Consider the following 15809-nt stretch of genomic DNA (forward strand, 5'->3'; position numbering starts at 1 on the left):
CCCGATTCTTCACTTGCATTTTTTTTGTCACTTTTCTTTATTATTTTTGTGTTTTTCATTGGCATTTTTTGGACAAAATAAGTTAAAAATGGCGCACGTTCTTCATGAATATTGTGCACAATGGCCTTTTTTCATGTTTGACTGTTTTTATACCATTTTAGAGTAAAACGTCTTGTGCTCTGCAAAATTTGAGCAAAAATTTCTGTAGTGCGAAAAAAAATAGTCCTGGGGGACTGGAGTACAGTTGTGTAAAAATGTTGCAACTTTTTAAATTGTCACATTTGAGGAATTAGTCTAAAACATCCAAGTAAGCCACATTATTGTAAAATGCAGAAAATTAACAACCAAGGACAACTTCAAACAAAGGCCCAAATCTCTGAATTTGTTGCTAATCAAAAAGCCGCTAATTGAGAGATAGTCAAGCTGAAAATGCAATGAGGAACTGGGCCCTGTTGACCTGGACAGTGAAGATGTGACTTTTCTCACCCCTCCTTTAGACGTCATGCTGTCCTCTGGTTATTTCCCTTCCTGCTCCAGTGTCCAACGAGTGGTGACCATAACACAATGCCTGAGACCTATGAAGGTAAGACAATGGTATTAGCAAGGTATACCCCATACACCTCTTATTGATCACTCAATTAACCCTTTTCTCAATCTTACAAGTTGAACGTACCATTCACCGGCTGCCGGTAGGAAATTAACTTTATTCCTCCCAGCAGCCTCCGGATTTCAGTCATGGAGGCACAGCCGGCGTAGCTTCAGTCAACGCTCATTGCATAGTGAGCAGCCGCTATAACCACATCCCGGCATTGATTGACAGCCGGCTCAGCACTGATGCACTGTTAAGCTGGCTGTCAGTCAGTGCCGGGGTGCGGTTACAGCTTCTGCACTCTATTTATTGTGCCATGACTAAAACCGTGCCAGCCGCATCCCTATGACTGAAATCTGGAGGCTGCAGAGAGGTATAAAGTTCATTTCCTACCGGCAGCCGGGCTTTCAGTGTGGTGGCAGGGGGACTTTAGAACGCTATTAACCTGCAAATTAATTTATAGTCATAAAGTTATATAGTAATCTGCATAAAGATTAACAGCATAACTTTTAAAATATATTATTTTTTTGATCTTCTGCTGATCCTGAGTTGCATCATGTTTTATACTTCAGAGCTGCATTCACAATTCTGCTAGTTGTAATTGAAAACTGTCATCAGAAAAATGCTAAAAAAGGGTTGTCAAGAATTAGAGAATTATGTTTTTTTTCCTTCCAAAATCAGCACCACATCTGCTAACAGGTTGATTGTGTTGCAGCTCATCTACATTCACTGCAACAGAGCTGAGCCACAATACCAGACACAAGTCATTGACACAGGTTTGGTACTGTCTTTTGGTGAAAGCAGCCATGTTTTTCTAACCGACCATAACCTATATAAAGCCTATGTTTCACACTGAACTTCTTTGCTGAGTTTTCGGAGCAGAAACTCTCCAAGGCTATGTGCACACTGTGTCTTTTTCAGGTTCATTCTGCCTGCACACCCGCCACAAAAGCCGGTGCGCAAGGTCATAACATCGTTGCTGTGCACATGTTGCATCTTATGTCACTTCTTTTAACTGCTTCAGGGTTTGGAAACCTTGATGCGGTTAAAGGAAGTGACATTCTCATTCTTTGAGCAACTCCCGCAATTTAGCCGCCCGCTCTGTATAAGTGAAAGTCCCTGGCAGTGGAGCCGCCTGGGAAATCTTGGTGGCTGCGCCAGTGTTTAGATGATGCCGTGTGCACATACCCCAAATCTCTATTAAAAAAACATTTGTGCTCCAAAAACTAAGGAAAAAAAACTTACTGTGAACCCACCATAAGGCCAGGTTCACAAAATGGCATTTCACACAACACACGGACTGACTGGAGGCGTCCTGACCTGAACTTATAGCCTCACAGACATGCAGTATATGAGGCTGTAGGTTCGGGTCGGGAGACTGTCAGACCAGGTAATGCGGTCTGTATATGGCCCATGAAATAAGTTTGTGTGACTCTGACCTAACTCAGAAAGTAATATGAGAACTTTCAACTCTTAAAGGGGTTTTCCCACAAACAAAGTATATTTTACATCTTGTAATAATAAGTTCTACAATTGGATGTGTTTAAAAAAAAATGTTCCTTTTCCTCCTGCCCAGGAGATGTGGTATGATCAGACCGTGTTCCTGCACAATCAGACACAGCCATTACACAGTGCACAGCAGGAGCACATTTATAAGATTAGCTCAGTTTTTTTAACAGTTCCAATTGACGAAATTATTTTTATTTCAAGATTTATTGATTAAAATGAACTTTGTTTGTGGGAAAACTCCTTTAAATCTGCTGAATTGACTGAATTGTGACTGCAGCTCATGTGTGGGGTACAGGCTATAACTCAAAATCAGTATAACAAAAAGTGTTGAATTATACATGTAGATAACTCTATGTATGAACTGGTGTGCAAAGATGAACCTGTCCAACTAATTTTTGATCTGAAATTCTGGATGCAATAATCTATCTTGTAGAAGCCCTAACACATTGGCTCCTGACAAATCTACATTGGGTCATGTTGTTTTTCCCATATTGTACCATATTCTAGTAAGGGATTCCTGATGTCATACATGCTTTTTGTACAGCAGTATAAGAAGATAACTTTTTTTCATGTTTTCTTCACGTCCACTAATGGACGTCTTTCTGCAAGACCGCTCTGTTACAGCCGATAAGACGATCTCGTAATGGGGAACTCCCTACTACGTGACACCAAAGATAAGGATGGCAGAGGAATCCCCACCACACCCAACTGTGGCATCGAGATGAACCCTAGCATTGCCTCTACTCATCCTCTACCTTCGTCACCATCTGAAATATCTTGGTTCAGAACAATGCATGAGGTCATAGGAAATCCCTTCAATATCTGCTTCTACGGACCCATTAAGACCATGTTTTGCTGTGAGACAGAAACGAGGCAACTATGGTTATTAGCTACTATTTCCATTACCTTGACACATAACTGCCTCAGTAAAAAAAATGCTTAGAAATAAAAAAAAAATTAATATGACTACTTGACTTGCTAAGGATGAACTACTTGGACATTCCCCTGGCTCTATTGGACAAAACTTAATCATTAAGTTTTAACTTCAAGTTCATTAGAAGGTGCATTTTTCTGGTGTTGACCTCACTTTATGGACCATAAAGTAGCCCATACACTTTGAATAGCTACCGGATGGACATTTGTTCGGCCAACATCTATTCTTCCAACCACTAGACGGACCAGTGTTTTGCTCATTCGTTGGGTGATTGGCACCTGTGTAGACAAGCTAATGTAGATGCACCCTGAGGGTGCCTTTGTGTTGTGACTTCCATTTCTACATCAGACCTTAGGAAATGCTGCGGAACAGCAGTAGAGACCCTGTCAATATCATGTATGCTTCTTATTAAAATAGGATAAGCTGTATAAGGGACAAAGGGCCCAAACATAGAGTGATACCCTAGTGAGGTAGATGAGTAAACGTGTAGTGTCAGCTGCTGCAGACCCATGGCTGGGGAATTGGGAATTAGATCCTCCAGGAGGTTTTAGACCAGAACGGACGATTCATGTTGTAGGGCTGCACTGCTGGAAGGAAAGCCTTTGGCCAATAGTAGATAAAAAAGTTTTTATTACCACGACTCGTTTCAACACCATACCAGCGTCTTTCTGAAGTGAACAAAAAAGTATTTTTGGACACATTGCTTTTTTTCCACTTGAGAAAACCACCAGTACGGCATTGAAACGTGTCTTGGTAATAAAAACCTTTTTATCTACTATTGGCCAAAGACTTTCCTTCCAGTATTGCAGCCCTACAACGTGAGTCGTCTCTTTTGGTCTTATTAAAATAGGACATATGCATGACACCTGGTAGGTAGTCAACAGTTGCCTTGGCAAGAGAATTTGGCCAGGAATTTTATAATTTTCCATTTGCAGCAAATATGATTGTATAATTTATGGAGAGTTTTCTATATTCTGTAGTCGTGACTCGTGAGTAGTATTCTAGAATAATAGCCCCTGACCCCTCACCATCACATATAAACATGCCCAGATCTGCTGCTATCACCCGGGCACAGACATTGCATACCAGCAGTATATCTGATCGTCACTAATCAGAATCTATGTGCCGTGAGCAAGGTCGGCAGATCTGGGAGGAGAAGCATTGGGTGGAGAGAGAAGACCAATGGGTGATGGGTGCATCATTCAAATTAGAGCGGCAAACGTACTCACTGACACATAGTCCAATATGTAATTGACAAAGTCATTTACATTACTGGACATAATCCATATAGTTATGTAGAAATATATCATACATTATCGCAATAACTATGTCATCATGTTACGTACAAGGTCATCTACTGGTTTCTCAACTTCGTTGTCTGATTATTGGAGGTCCAACTGCTGGACTCTTACTAATACCTAAAATGAAGGGACCATGACGCCTTGCTTCAGTTCTGGGCACAGTACTTAGTTGCATGTAGAAGGTGCCACAAACCTGAGGAATTATTTTATAAGGGTCTCAGCTGTCGGTGCCCCCCTAATTGACTTGCCATCAATGGTTAGGTGGAAAAACCATTATCAATAGTCTTCTGTCTACTACTAAATAATTGTACAACCAATGGGAATTCATGCCATTGGTTGGTGTTAGCATACATCTAGAAATGTTCTTCCTCAATGATACCGAATGTGAGTTTTTTATTTTTATTTTTACCTATCCGCTAAGAATACCAATGAACAAACATGGATGCAATTAAATGTAAATGTATAACCACTCTCCCAAGTAGCTTTCCCAAAATCATGGTGTTCACTGACCTCTCTGATGGGACTCTCTTTGACTAAATATATGCACATTTTACACAGATCCAGAGATTAGCAGTCTGATTAGTTTTTAAGAGATTTGGTCAAGGTTAGTTAGATTTGAATGGTTCTTTGAATTTATCATTCACGTCCAACCTCAAACGCCACAGACTGGATCATCCATTCAATAATTCATCATATATTATATGGTTATACTTTTCTGATATAATCAATATTTCTACCTATTTATCTCTTGATATCCAAGGACTCCCTCTTTGGAACTTACCTGGATAACCAGTCTTTGCAGGGTCCTGTCCAGCTTCGGGTCTTGCTCTCCTGGGACCAACTGTTTCTTCCAAAACCCTGAGTCACCAAAGTCACTCAGCCTCCTCCCTCTGCCAAAAATTAGCCTTATCTCCCCATACACACAGCTCCCTCAAACCTCCACCTCTTCGCCCCTCCTCTTCTGCGCTCTAGTTCCCAATGCCTTCTACTTATAATTGAGGCTCTATTAACATAATGTATTTTTTTGGGGAAGTACGTAATTTTGAGGGTCCCTAGGAATCTAGTACGTCAATTACAGCCTCATGGACCAATAATAATCCCACAAATGGTTGGGGCCTTAATACAAGTTCTTCATTGTCCTTAACATTTTGGCCTGCTATATTTTTATATGGACAGGCATGTCCTTCGTTTATTTTTTATATATTTCAGTTCCTCGATTCTTTTTTTTTAAAAAAATCCAACATTCTCGATGTAACTTAATATCCATTCAAAATCTATTTCTTAGGAGGATTTTACTTCTACATAACACATTTGATCTCTAATAAGATCTATTGCCCCCTACAACTTGGCCCTCCTGGCTCCGTATTTATCCCTGCCTTGTCCACACACTTACACTCCATCTTCATAGACCTTGCAATGAAACAGAGCTGAACCTTTAACATTTAGGATTTCTTTCTACTGAAACAGCTCATGAATTATAGATATGGCTATTGTCTCTGATCACCTGTGCACACATCCACTCTCTGTACGCCCCATAATACAGAGCTGGATCGTTTTCTAGATCATCTCCCAGGTATTTTCAGTCTCATGAAAATAAGGAGATCAAACAATTGAACCCTTGACCAAATGAAACATTAACTCCTGTATCAAGCACAAATGACCAGAATGAAATTAATCTTATTAGTGATTATAAGAAGACTCAATTTATTAGAACAAATCAAGAAAGATGAAGAGAAGGGAGCCACCAGCAACAAATAGGATAGAGACCAGAGGGCCACAAGCCCCTTGAAGAATGGAGACAATCGAGACACCAGGAACTAGAAGGAAGGAGAACAGGGAGCAAAAATGAAGGATGGAGACCAGGGTGCCACCAGCAACAAGTAGGATGCAGACCAGGGGACTATTAGCCACTAGAAGAATGGAGGCATGGAAGACAGCAACAACTGGAAAGATGGGGACCAGGGAGTTTCCTACTAGCAAAAATAGAAATGGAGACAAGGGAGCCATCAGCAAGAGGAAGTATAGAGGCCAGGGGACTACCAGTCATAAGAAGAATGGATATAATTCAGCCACCAACAAGGAGGATGGAGACCAGGGGACTACTAGCAACAAGAAGGATGGAGACTAAGGAGCCAACAACAAGAAGGATGGAGACTAGGGAGTTATCAGACACAACATTGATAAAGATAAACAGAGTGATGAAGACAAGTAGCTATTAACAGCAACAAAGATGAGAGCAGGATACCACCAGCCTCAAGAGGGATGGAGACGAGAGGGCAAGCAGCAGAACATTAGATGGAGATGAGGAGGCGCTCAGCAGCAAGGAGGCTGGAAATGAGGAAGCCAACAGTAACTAGATGAATGAAGACAATCATACAGTTCAAGAACCTCTCTATGTGGAGTCAGAACCAAGACTTAGCGGGATTCATAATAATGATTTTGTCTTCCATAATATTTTGCACGTTAGATACTATTTGTCTTTAATTTATAGACCTCTGTACAATGTATCTCATGGACAACTGACCACCCATGATAAGGCAGTAAAAGCAGAGCCTGAAAACCAGAATAGATGAGGTAAGATAAATCATATTTTAATACATGCAGCTTTCCATATCTTATCTAGTCTCCAGGCTTCCATAATATGTAAATCATTAATGTATCCCTTGGACTTGAAGTGGATATCCAGGAATAAAAAAAAAAGGGTCTGCTTTATTTCCAGAATTAGTACGACTCTTATCCATGGGCTGTGTCTGAAAAAGCATCTCAGCTTATGGGCTGATGCAGACGACCGTATCAATCGGAGGTGTTGTATCCGATTATTGATTAGATAGCACACTGACCCATGTAAATCAATAGGGCTCTTCAGATGAACGATTGATTTCTCAGTACGAGTGTCCATGAGAAAGAACTCGCAGCATGCACTACTTTCATCCCAGTCTCAGATGAGACTCACATATTCAATTCTAGGGGTGCGTGAAAAAAATTGGATCCCACACAGACCATCCGAGTGGCATCCGATTTTTACGGATAGCTCACAGTTGTAAGAAACAGACACACAAAAGGCACATGGATGAAAATCTGGTGGTGAAAATTAGAAAAAAAAATCGAGTTTTTGGGATGAAACTCAATATTTCATACGCTCATCTGCAGCTGCCCTTACTCACATGAATGTAATACCTAGCTAGTGGAGCTGTTCTGAGAAAAAAATTAGACTTTTTCTATCCTACAATCCATTTAACCCATTCACTATTCCACAAAAACCGGTCTACATGTCTACTAACCAGTATCCTCCAGTGTCTCATTGTCCCAGCTTCAGGTTGACTGTCAGCTCTGCAGCCTAGTTTCTCATCCAGCATGTCAGAGTTTTTTATTGTAGACTCGTTTGTTCCAATTATTGACATATTCCTGCAAAGAATATTAATAAATGAGCAGAGACTTTCTAAAGATCGGACTGAAGTCTAGCAATTAGGCAGATAATGGGGTTCTCCACTACCTAAAGTCCCCCTTTTTATAAATTATTTCATTGTTTAGAAGTGTTCTCTGAAAATATTCTGATCACAGACTGACCTTCTTATGGGGTCTGCAGTTATCAGCTGTAATCATTGGTGGATCCTGGCAGTGACTGCAGCGCCACCACAGGAGAAATGAAGCATTACACTGCCCATATTGGAATAAATGATGTGCCGGTGTAATGTATATAAATGACAGATCTATTGCGTGTCTACCATAAGGCCATGTTAACACAATACATTTCTGATGCAGGGTTTTTTTTTCCATGGTTTTCAAAAACCCCATAAAATTACCATGTTTTTACCATGTTTACAGAAAATCGTGGCAAAAATGAATTGGGAACACATCTATACTAATAGAGTATTTGACAATGAGTTTAATAAACCAGAAAACCCCTTTAAGGTCTCTGTTCGTTTTGGACTGTAGTTCAGTAAAGATAGAATAACTTCCTTTATTTTGGCCATATTGCCTTCAGCTTTACCAGCAGCCGCCTGACCTTGAGCCAAGCCTGGCATACAGCTGAGTTATTGTTTCCTTCTATATCATATACAGCTGCACATTAGACGTCATTGTCACAATAAACAGGTCTGACTAATGATGAAACAAAACATAATTCGGGGCGTATGCCAACATGTGCACTGGTAAAAGGGCATTTCTGGGGTTCTGGTTAATATAGATAGTATCAAAGGCACCAAGTGCACTTCTCATTCCTTCCGGAAATCCAAATATTAGTGGATACGTAGTGATTCTGGTTACTGCCAAGTTGAGTGGCAGAGTGCAATGGTACCCCTGTCTGCCACCAGTTGTGTGCATCATAACAGTACAGGGGCATGGTGCCAGGCAATGCCAACAGGCCACTCTGCCTTGGCTGAGGCTTTTGAATACAAGGCTAGGGCAGCAAACAGAATCTTTGCTATGTGTGCAGGAAAGTCACGCTCACTCATCACTATTGGCCATCCAATGTATTTCAGTTCAGGGAACTTTCAGCATAAACTAGGTAATGGGGTTGTCTGAGAAATAAGCGTCTGCACTGATTTCAGAAAATCTTGTCCAGAAGGTTGTGTCTGGTATTGCAATATTTTATTTCACAAAGCTGAGCTGCAATACCAGACACAGCCAAAAGTGGCGCTTTTTCTGGAACCAAACCAGACCCTTTTTATTTTTCTGATGGGTGTGACAAACAGCTTCTTATCTTAATCAGCTAGACGTCTAGATTTGTTAAGCCAAGAGAAATACACTATTGTTTTTGTGTTGACTTGTGAATGTATGTGTGTTTCTTTGTCTGGTCAAGGACAGTGTCTCCAGGTGAAACAACGATGTTTGTTACTATGTTAATTGCATATTGTACTAAAGCCAGCTAGATGTTGATTTAAAGAGTCCCCCCTGATATACCAACTATGTAAATTGATTAAATGCACAAATAATGAGACCTGAGCCCTGTGGAATAATACCCTCCCTAATCCTTGACTTGTAGATGTGACCTTGAAAGGACAATTGTAACTATTTTTAAGGGACATATACCTCTGTAGCAGGCAGACTTTACAAGGAGAATCAAAGATCAGAGACACTCGTAAGAACATCAGATTGTTAGCATGGCTCGATCTAGAGAGACACAGATTTGGATTCTACATGATTCCGGCCTAAGGGTACACGGCCCTGACTAGAAGGATATGGATCTGCTCCATTAACCATCAGAGAACCCATGGATACATTTGAGGAGAACAGGTTGGGATGCTGAAGTCACCTGGCCCAATGGATATGTTGTTTGGGGTTGCCAGGTGGCACCCTCCGGTCGCCTGGAACCCATGGAGACTTTTTCGGAGAAGCCAGATTGGGTCCAGCCGGTTATCTGGCCCAATGGAAACTCTCGGAGAGGCCAGGGTGGGACCCTCAAGTCTCCTGGCCTTGTACCTCGATGGACTGTCAGCTTCTTAAGCTTGCCACTACCTCCTCTCTGTGGGGGCCCGCCAAAAGCGGGGGGCTACTGGTTGAGGTAGTTGGCCCTGGAAGTCCCAAAGTCGCAGCTGTTCTATTCCCAGGCGGGCCAGCGGAAGGGTGAGAATGTGTATTGTTGTACCATCTTGTGTATTTGCTGAGACTGTTCTATCTGTTTATTGTCCGTTTGGTGGTTCAATAAAATATTGCCACACTGTTTTACCCTCACCCTGTGTTGTCTGATTAGTAATACGCTCACGGAAGACCCCGGGTCTTCACAGTGGGGGTCTCAGTGATGGTTTATCTTGGTACATTCACTTTAATAACTGCTTTACAGCTGACATTAATTGACCTTACCCCACAGCACTGTGCTTATGGGGAGTTGTAGGACTGTCGCAAGGAAGACAGATTATTATGATCAGACTTTGATCAGAGAGGCATTAATTTTTCTCAGACGTGGACAGGAAAAATAAAAGGTTCTCCTCCTTATCCATTCTGTCAGTCCGTGCAAATAGGACAGCACTCCGATGTCATACGAGTGCGGTTCGATTTTTTTTTTCATGGAACCCTAGATTTGCATTGCTGATTTTTATCTTTTACTAGGATCAAAATTAGACATGCCTTCAATTTTTTCCACGAACCATTCGGTCCGTGGAAAAAAAAAAATATGTGCACAGCCTCATAGAATATCATGTGTACGAGTGCAATACATGAAAACCATGAATAGCACTCAGATGAGAAAATCGGTCATGTGTATGAGCCCATACAGAACTCATATAACAGCTGTATATAGACTGGCGGAGTGATCACATTATCGCCAGGGGAAGAGTCACATGACCATGCTGGTGGGGCTACCTAAACCCCCTGTAAAGCATTGATCACACCATGTTTTGGTCTCCTGCGTGTATGCAGTGTCGGATTGGGTTGGTAAAGGCCCACCAATGACATTGATTCTTGGGGCCCACTGTTCAGCAACATGCAAAAATATCCTGACCCTAGTGCACAAATTTACTATTGCTTCTATGTAATATTAATTTGGCTAGCTTGATTAATGAATGATTAGATGATACCTTCCATGCAAATTGTGAAACAAGTGTAATAGCACTACTCATTAGTACTCCTTCTCGGGGGCCTACCGGAGGATTCTCCTGTTCTGCTGTGGGCCAGTCCGAGCCTGCGTGTATGGCTACATTCACACTTGCATTTAGAACATTACGTTTGTGGGAACAGACAAATGGAATTAGATCTAAATTGGAACCCAGATAATAATAATCAGTGGGGTTTCTCTGCTTCAGTTTGCATTAGTTATGCAATTTATCTATCTTGGCCATTAATTCCATTGGGCTATGTTCACATGTTCAGTATTTGGTCAGTATTTTACATCAGTATTTGTAAGCCAAAATCAGCAGTGGAGCAATCAGAGGAAAAGTATAATAGAAACACGTCACCACTTCTGTATTTATCACCCACTCCTGGTTTTGGTTTACAGATACTGATGAAAAATACTGACCAAATACTGAACGTGTGAACATAGCCCAATGGAATTAATGCGGCCTTTGTCTGTTCCTAAAAAACGAACAGACAAGCAGAATGTCCAAATGCGAGTGTGAACATAACCTAAACGTGTCCTCAGGTTCATTAGGTTGATGGAGGCCAAAAAAAAATCTATTGCAAAAAAAAAAGAAGCATAGAATAGAGTAGTGGAAAAGGGAGTAATAATAATAATAATAATTAATAAAAAAGTAGAAACAAAATATGAAAGCATAAAGTAACCAAAAAGTCTTTTCTAAACTTTTGGGGAATCCACTTAAAAAAAAAAAAAATTAATAAATAAATGTATAATTAAAAAAAAAAAAAATTCTGAATAAAAATAAATAAAACTGATCATAGAAAACCTCAATCATATGCAAACCTCCAAATAATTTTTTGTAAAAATTTGAAGAACGGTACAAAAGTGCTTTGATAATCCAAAGTCCGAGCTTCTTGTCAAGTAGATGCAAAAACAGGCATCATTCTTCCACTGAGCTGAAAGGCATAGCAATATTGCTCATTTTGCCTTGGACATTAGGGCCCAGAATGTATCTAAAGGAAGGGGTTAAGGGTGATTTTTTTAAAAAATGCGCTGACATTGTGGAAAGGCAATATTCCCCGTCCCCTCCTGCTTCTCCTGATGTGATGCTATTGAATATGGCGGCATCTGTCATGTGCTGATATAACACTCAGGGTCCTCCTGCTGTTACGTGACTAAGCTGTTCACTTCATGCAGCTCCTCCTTGTCGTCATCCTAAAAGAAATGGTGTAGAGGCCCGTGCCTTCCAAACGCCAATCTCCTAGAATAATAGGAACGGGGCACAGTGCAAAGGTGCCCCCAACCAAGATGTCTTATAGGACGCCATCATCTTCATCTGCATTGGAGGCATTTGTGTTGTATGAACTAAATCAAAATCTATTAATTATTAATAATTTATTTATTTTTAAAAGCCACTTATTTCCAGGGTGCTGTCCATGTGACAACTATATTCGAGGGGTCACCCTTTCCTCTTCTTTTACTGTGTAACGTGCCTCAAAGCTCTTAATATTACCAACATACTGTACATAACAATGGATTCCTTGTGCCATGTTATAGGGGTTTTCTGGTTTTGGATACCGTCATCACAGGCTGCAGTAAAAAAAAAAACTGCGCTTCACTCTTCCTCCCCAGGTCCAGTTCTAAGTCTCTGCTGATGTTATTGTCTACAGTTATGACATCATTTTAACAGCACCGCAGCCAATCAGTGAACTTTGAGTGGCTTGTGGCATTAACTTGAGCTCACTGATTGGCTTCAGCATTATCAATGTGATGTCAGAGCTGCAGAAAATATCTGACACCAGAAGCAGCGGTGGAGATTTTATGCCGGACCTGGGGAGGGTGAGTAAAGATAAGGTTGATTTAAACAAAAAACTTTTTGTCACTCACCATCCCCAGGTCCAGCAAAATTTCCCCCATTGCTCCTGGTGTCAGATATTTTCTGCAGCTCTGACATCACATTGACAGTGCTGAAGACAATAAGTGAGCTCAAGTTGAGGCACAAGCCACTCAGAGCCCCTGAGCTCACTGATTGGTTGCAGCGCTGTTAAAATAATGTCATAGCTGTAGACAATAACAACGGCAGAGACTCAGGACTGGACCTGGGGAGAATGAGTAAAGAAAAAAGTTTTTTTTCTTTATTTTTGTAAAGCAAACTACAACTGGTATTTTCCCAAAACCAGAAAAAAAGAGGTAAATCCAATAGTTGGGCCCCAATATAATCCTCTGAATACCTTTCTATAGAATTATCTGCAGTTTTGTGATCTGGGAAAAGATTAGAACTGTACAAAGAATTAATTACTAAAAGGTAATGTCTTAAAGGAGTGTGTATGAGATGGGCGAAACAGAAATCTTACTTTTTCTTTTCAAAAGAAACAGCGCCACTCCTGTTAATAGGTTGTGTCTGGTACTGCAAAAAATCTGCCGCACATTCGGATTGACTAATCGTCTGAAAGTGAACAAAACAGAATTAGTGAATCGGCCCAATATGTTAAACGTTCTTCCTTATTCCGTTTATGATAAAAAATTAATGAAATCAAGATCCAATGAGCTTTAAAGGGACCTGTCACCAGAAGAAAAGGGGGCAGTTTTTAGTTTTTGCTCAGATTTTGCCCCTGCTGCTCCACTCAGTATGCCATATTTTTAAATCCGCCATACGGTTCCAGAGATATGGGCCTTTTTATTCAGTGCAAACTTTTATGGTCTTTACAAGGAGGGGGTGGCTAACAGGATCCTCTGGGACGGGTCTTTAGGCTGCTCTGCCTAATTACCATGTCAGGCACACCCCCTTTTAAGGTCCATAAGCATTAACAATAAATAAAAAAACCCATATCTCTGGTGGATTTAATAAAAAAAAAAGGCAAAAAAATGGAATAAAATAAGAGGAAAAACCGTCAACGTCAACGCTTGATCTGGTGACAGGTTCCCTTTTAAAGGAAACCTGTCACGTGAAAATAAACCTATGAACCTGCGTATTTAAAATAAGCTTCCAAATGGTTTAAATAGCAAAACTATAACGACTTTTCTATGCAAAAAAAAAAAGTGTTACATCAATTAGAATTTGGTCCATCGGATCTGCCTAAGGAAATCCATTTGAAGTTGAAGAAATGCAGTACGAAACCATTTATAAAGGAATTCATCGGAGTCTTAGATTTTTCTGCCAGTAATATCTACAGTGTGAACATAACCTTCCGCTTTCCTATTTTCCTGCGTCCAGCACACCAGCGATCCCAAAGGACACAAACAGCACACTGCCTGTAATGTTATCAATGTCAGCCAGACGCCCCAGGGTGGGCCCGCCAGCAGCTCAGGCATGCAGTGAGGAGGCAGTGAAATAGAGTAATGCAGCACTATATCTCTACAGTAGCAAGATCTACACTGTGACGGATACACCATAGTGAATAGGGTTCGTCTGGAACTACTGGTATCCATTATATGAGGAAAGGCCCTGAATTCCATTCTTCTTATAACCTCCCTATATCTCCTCCTATTACTCCATATAACCTCCCCTATATCTCCTCCTATTACTCCATATAACCTCCCTATATCTCCTCCTATAACTCCATATAATCTCCCTATATCTCCTCCTATTACTCCATATAACCTCCCTATATCTCCTCCTATTACTCCATATAACCTCCCTATATCTCCTCCTATTACTCCATATAACCTCCCCTATATCTCCTCCTATTACTCCATATAACCTCCCTATATCTCCTCCTATAACTCCATATAATCTCCCTATATCTCCTCCTATTACTCCATATAACCTCCCTATATCTCCTCCTATTGCTCCATATAACCTCCCTATATCTCCTCCTATTACTCCAGATAACCTCCCCTATATCTCCTCCTATACACCATATAACCTCCCTATATCTCCTCCTATTACTCCATATAACCTCCCTATATCTCCTCCTATAACTCCATATAATCTCCTATATCTCCTCCTATTACTCCATATAACCTCCCTATATCTCCTCCTATTACTCCATATAACCTCCCTATATCTCCTCCTATTACTCCATATATCCTCCCTATATCTCCTCCTATTACTCCATATATCCTCCCTATATCTCCTCCTATTACTCCATATAACCTCCCTATATCTCCTCCTGTTACTCCATATAACCTCCCTATATCTCCTCCTATTACTCCATATATCCTCCCTATATCTCCTCCTATTACTCCATATATCCTCTCTATATCTCCTCCTATTACTCCATATAACCTCCCTATATCTCCTCCTGTTACTCCATATAACCTCCCTATATCTCCTCCTATTACTCCATATATCCTCCCTATATCTCCTCCTATTACTCCATATAACCTCCCTATATCTCCTCCTATTACTCCATATAACCTCCCTATATCTCCTCCTATTACTCCATATATCCTCCCTATATCTCCTCCTATACTCCATATATCCTCTCTATATCTCCTCTCCATATAACCTCCCTATATCTCCTCCTATTACTCCATATATCCTCCCTATATCTTCCTCCTATTACTCCATATATCCTCCCTATATCTCCTCCTATTACTCCATATAACCTCCCTATATCTCCTCCTATTACTCCATATAACCTCCCTATATCTCCTCCTATTACTCCATATAACCTCCCTATATCTCCTCCTATATCTCCATATATCCTCCCTATATCTCCTCCTATTACTCCATATAACCTCCCTATATCTCCTCCTATTACTCCATATAACCTCCCTATATCTCCTCCTATTACTCCATATAACCTCCCTATATCTCCTCCTATAACTCCATATAATCTCCCTATATCTCCTCCTATTACTCCATATAACCTCCCTATATCTCCCTCCTATTACTCCATATAACCTCCCTATATCTCCTCCTATAACTCCATATAACCTCCCTATATCTCCTCCTATTACTCCATATAACCTCCCCTATATCTCCTCCTATTACTCCATATAACCTCCCTATATCTC

At 40.7% G+C, this 15809-nt stretch overlaps 1 protein-coding gene across 2 annotated transcripts in view; it reads right to left on the reverse strand.

Moving 5' to 3' along the window:
- The window catches only part of SLC4A1 (solute carrier family 4 member 1 (Diego blood group)), a 50476-nt gene extending 45157 nt beyond the window's left edge, over positions 1-5319 (reverse strand). Inside the window, exons 1-2 of one of the 2 annotated variants that reach the window (XM_073683279.1) lie at positions 5115-5319; positions 487-575 (exon numbers count right to left, since the gene is read on the reverse strand). In XM_073683279.1, the coding sequence (XP_073539380.1) occupies positions 487-504 (18 nt within the window). In that variant the 5' untranslated portion in view covers positions 505-575; positions 5115-5319. The remainder of the gene's footprint in view (positions 1-486; positions 576-5114) is intronic. The other variant, XM_073683280.1, reaches the window with a different exon arrangement.
- Between the last annotated feature and the right edge of the window lie 10490 nt (positions 5320-15809).

The sequence above is a fragment of the Phyllobates terribilis genome, unplaced genomic scaffold (genome assembly GCF_046119375.1).
Source record: "Phyllobates terribilis strain yellow unplaced genomic scaffold, ASM4611937v1 Scaffold_5__5_contigs__length_657084704, whole genome shotgun sequence".
NCBI lineage: Eukaryota > Metazoa > Chordata > Amphibia > Anura > Dendrobatidae > Phyllobates > Phyllobates terribilis.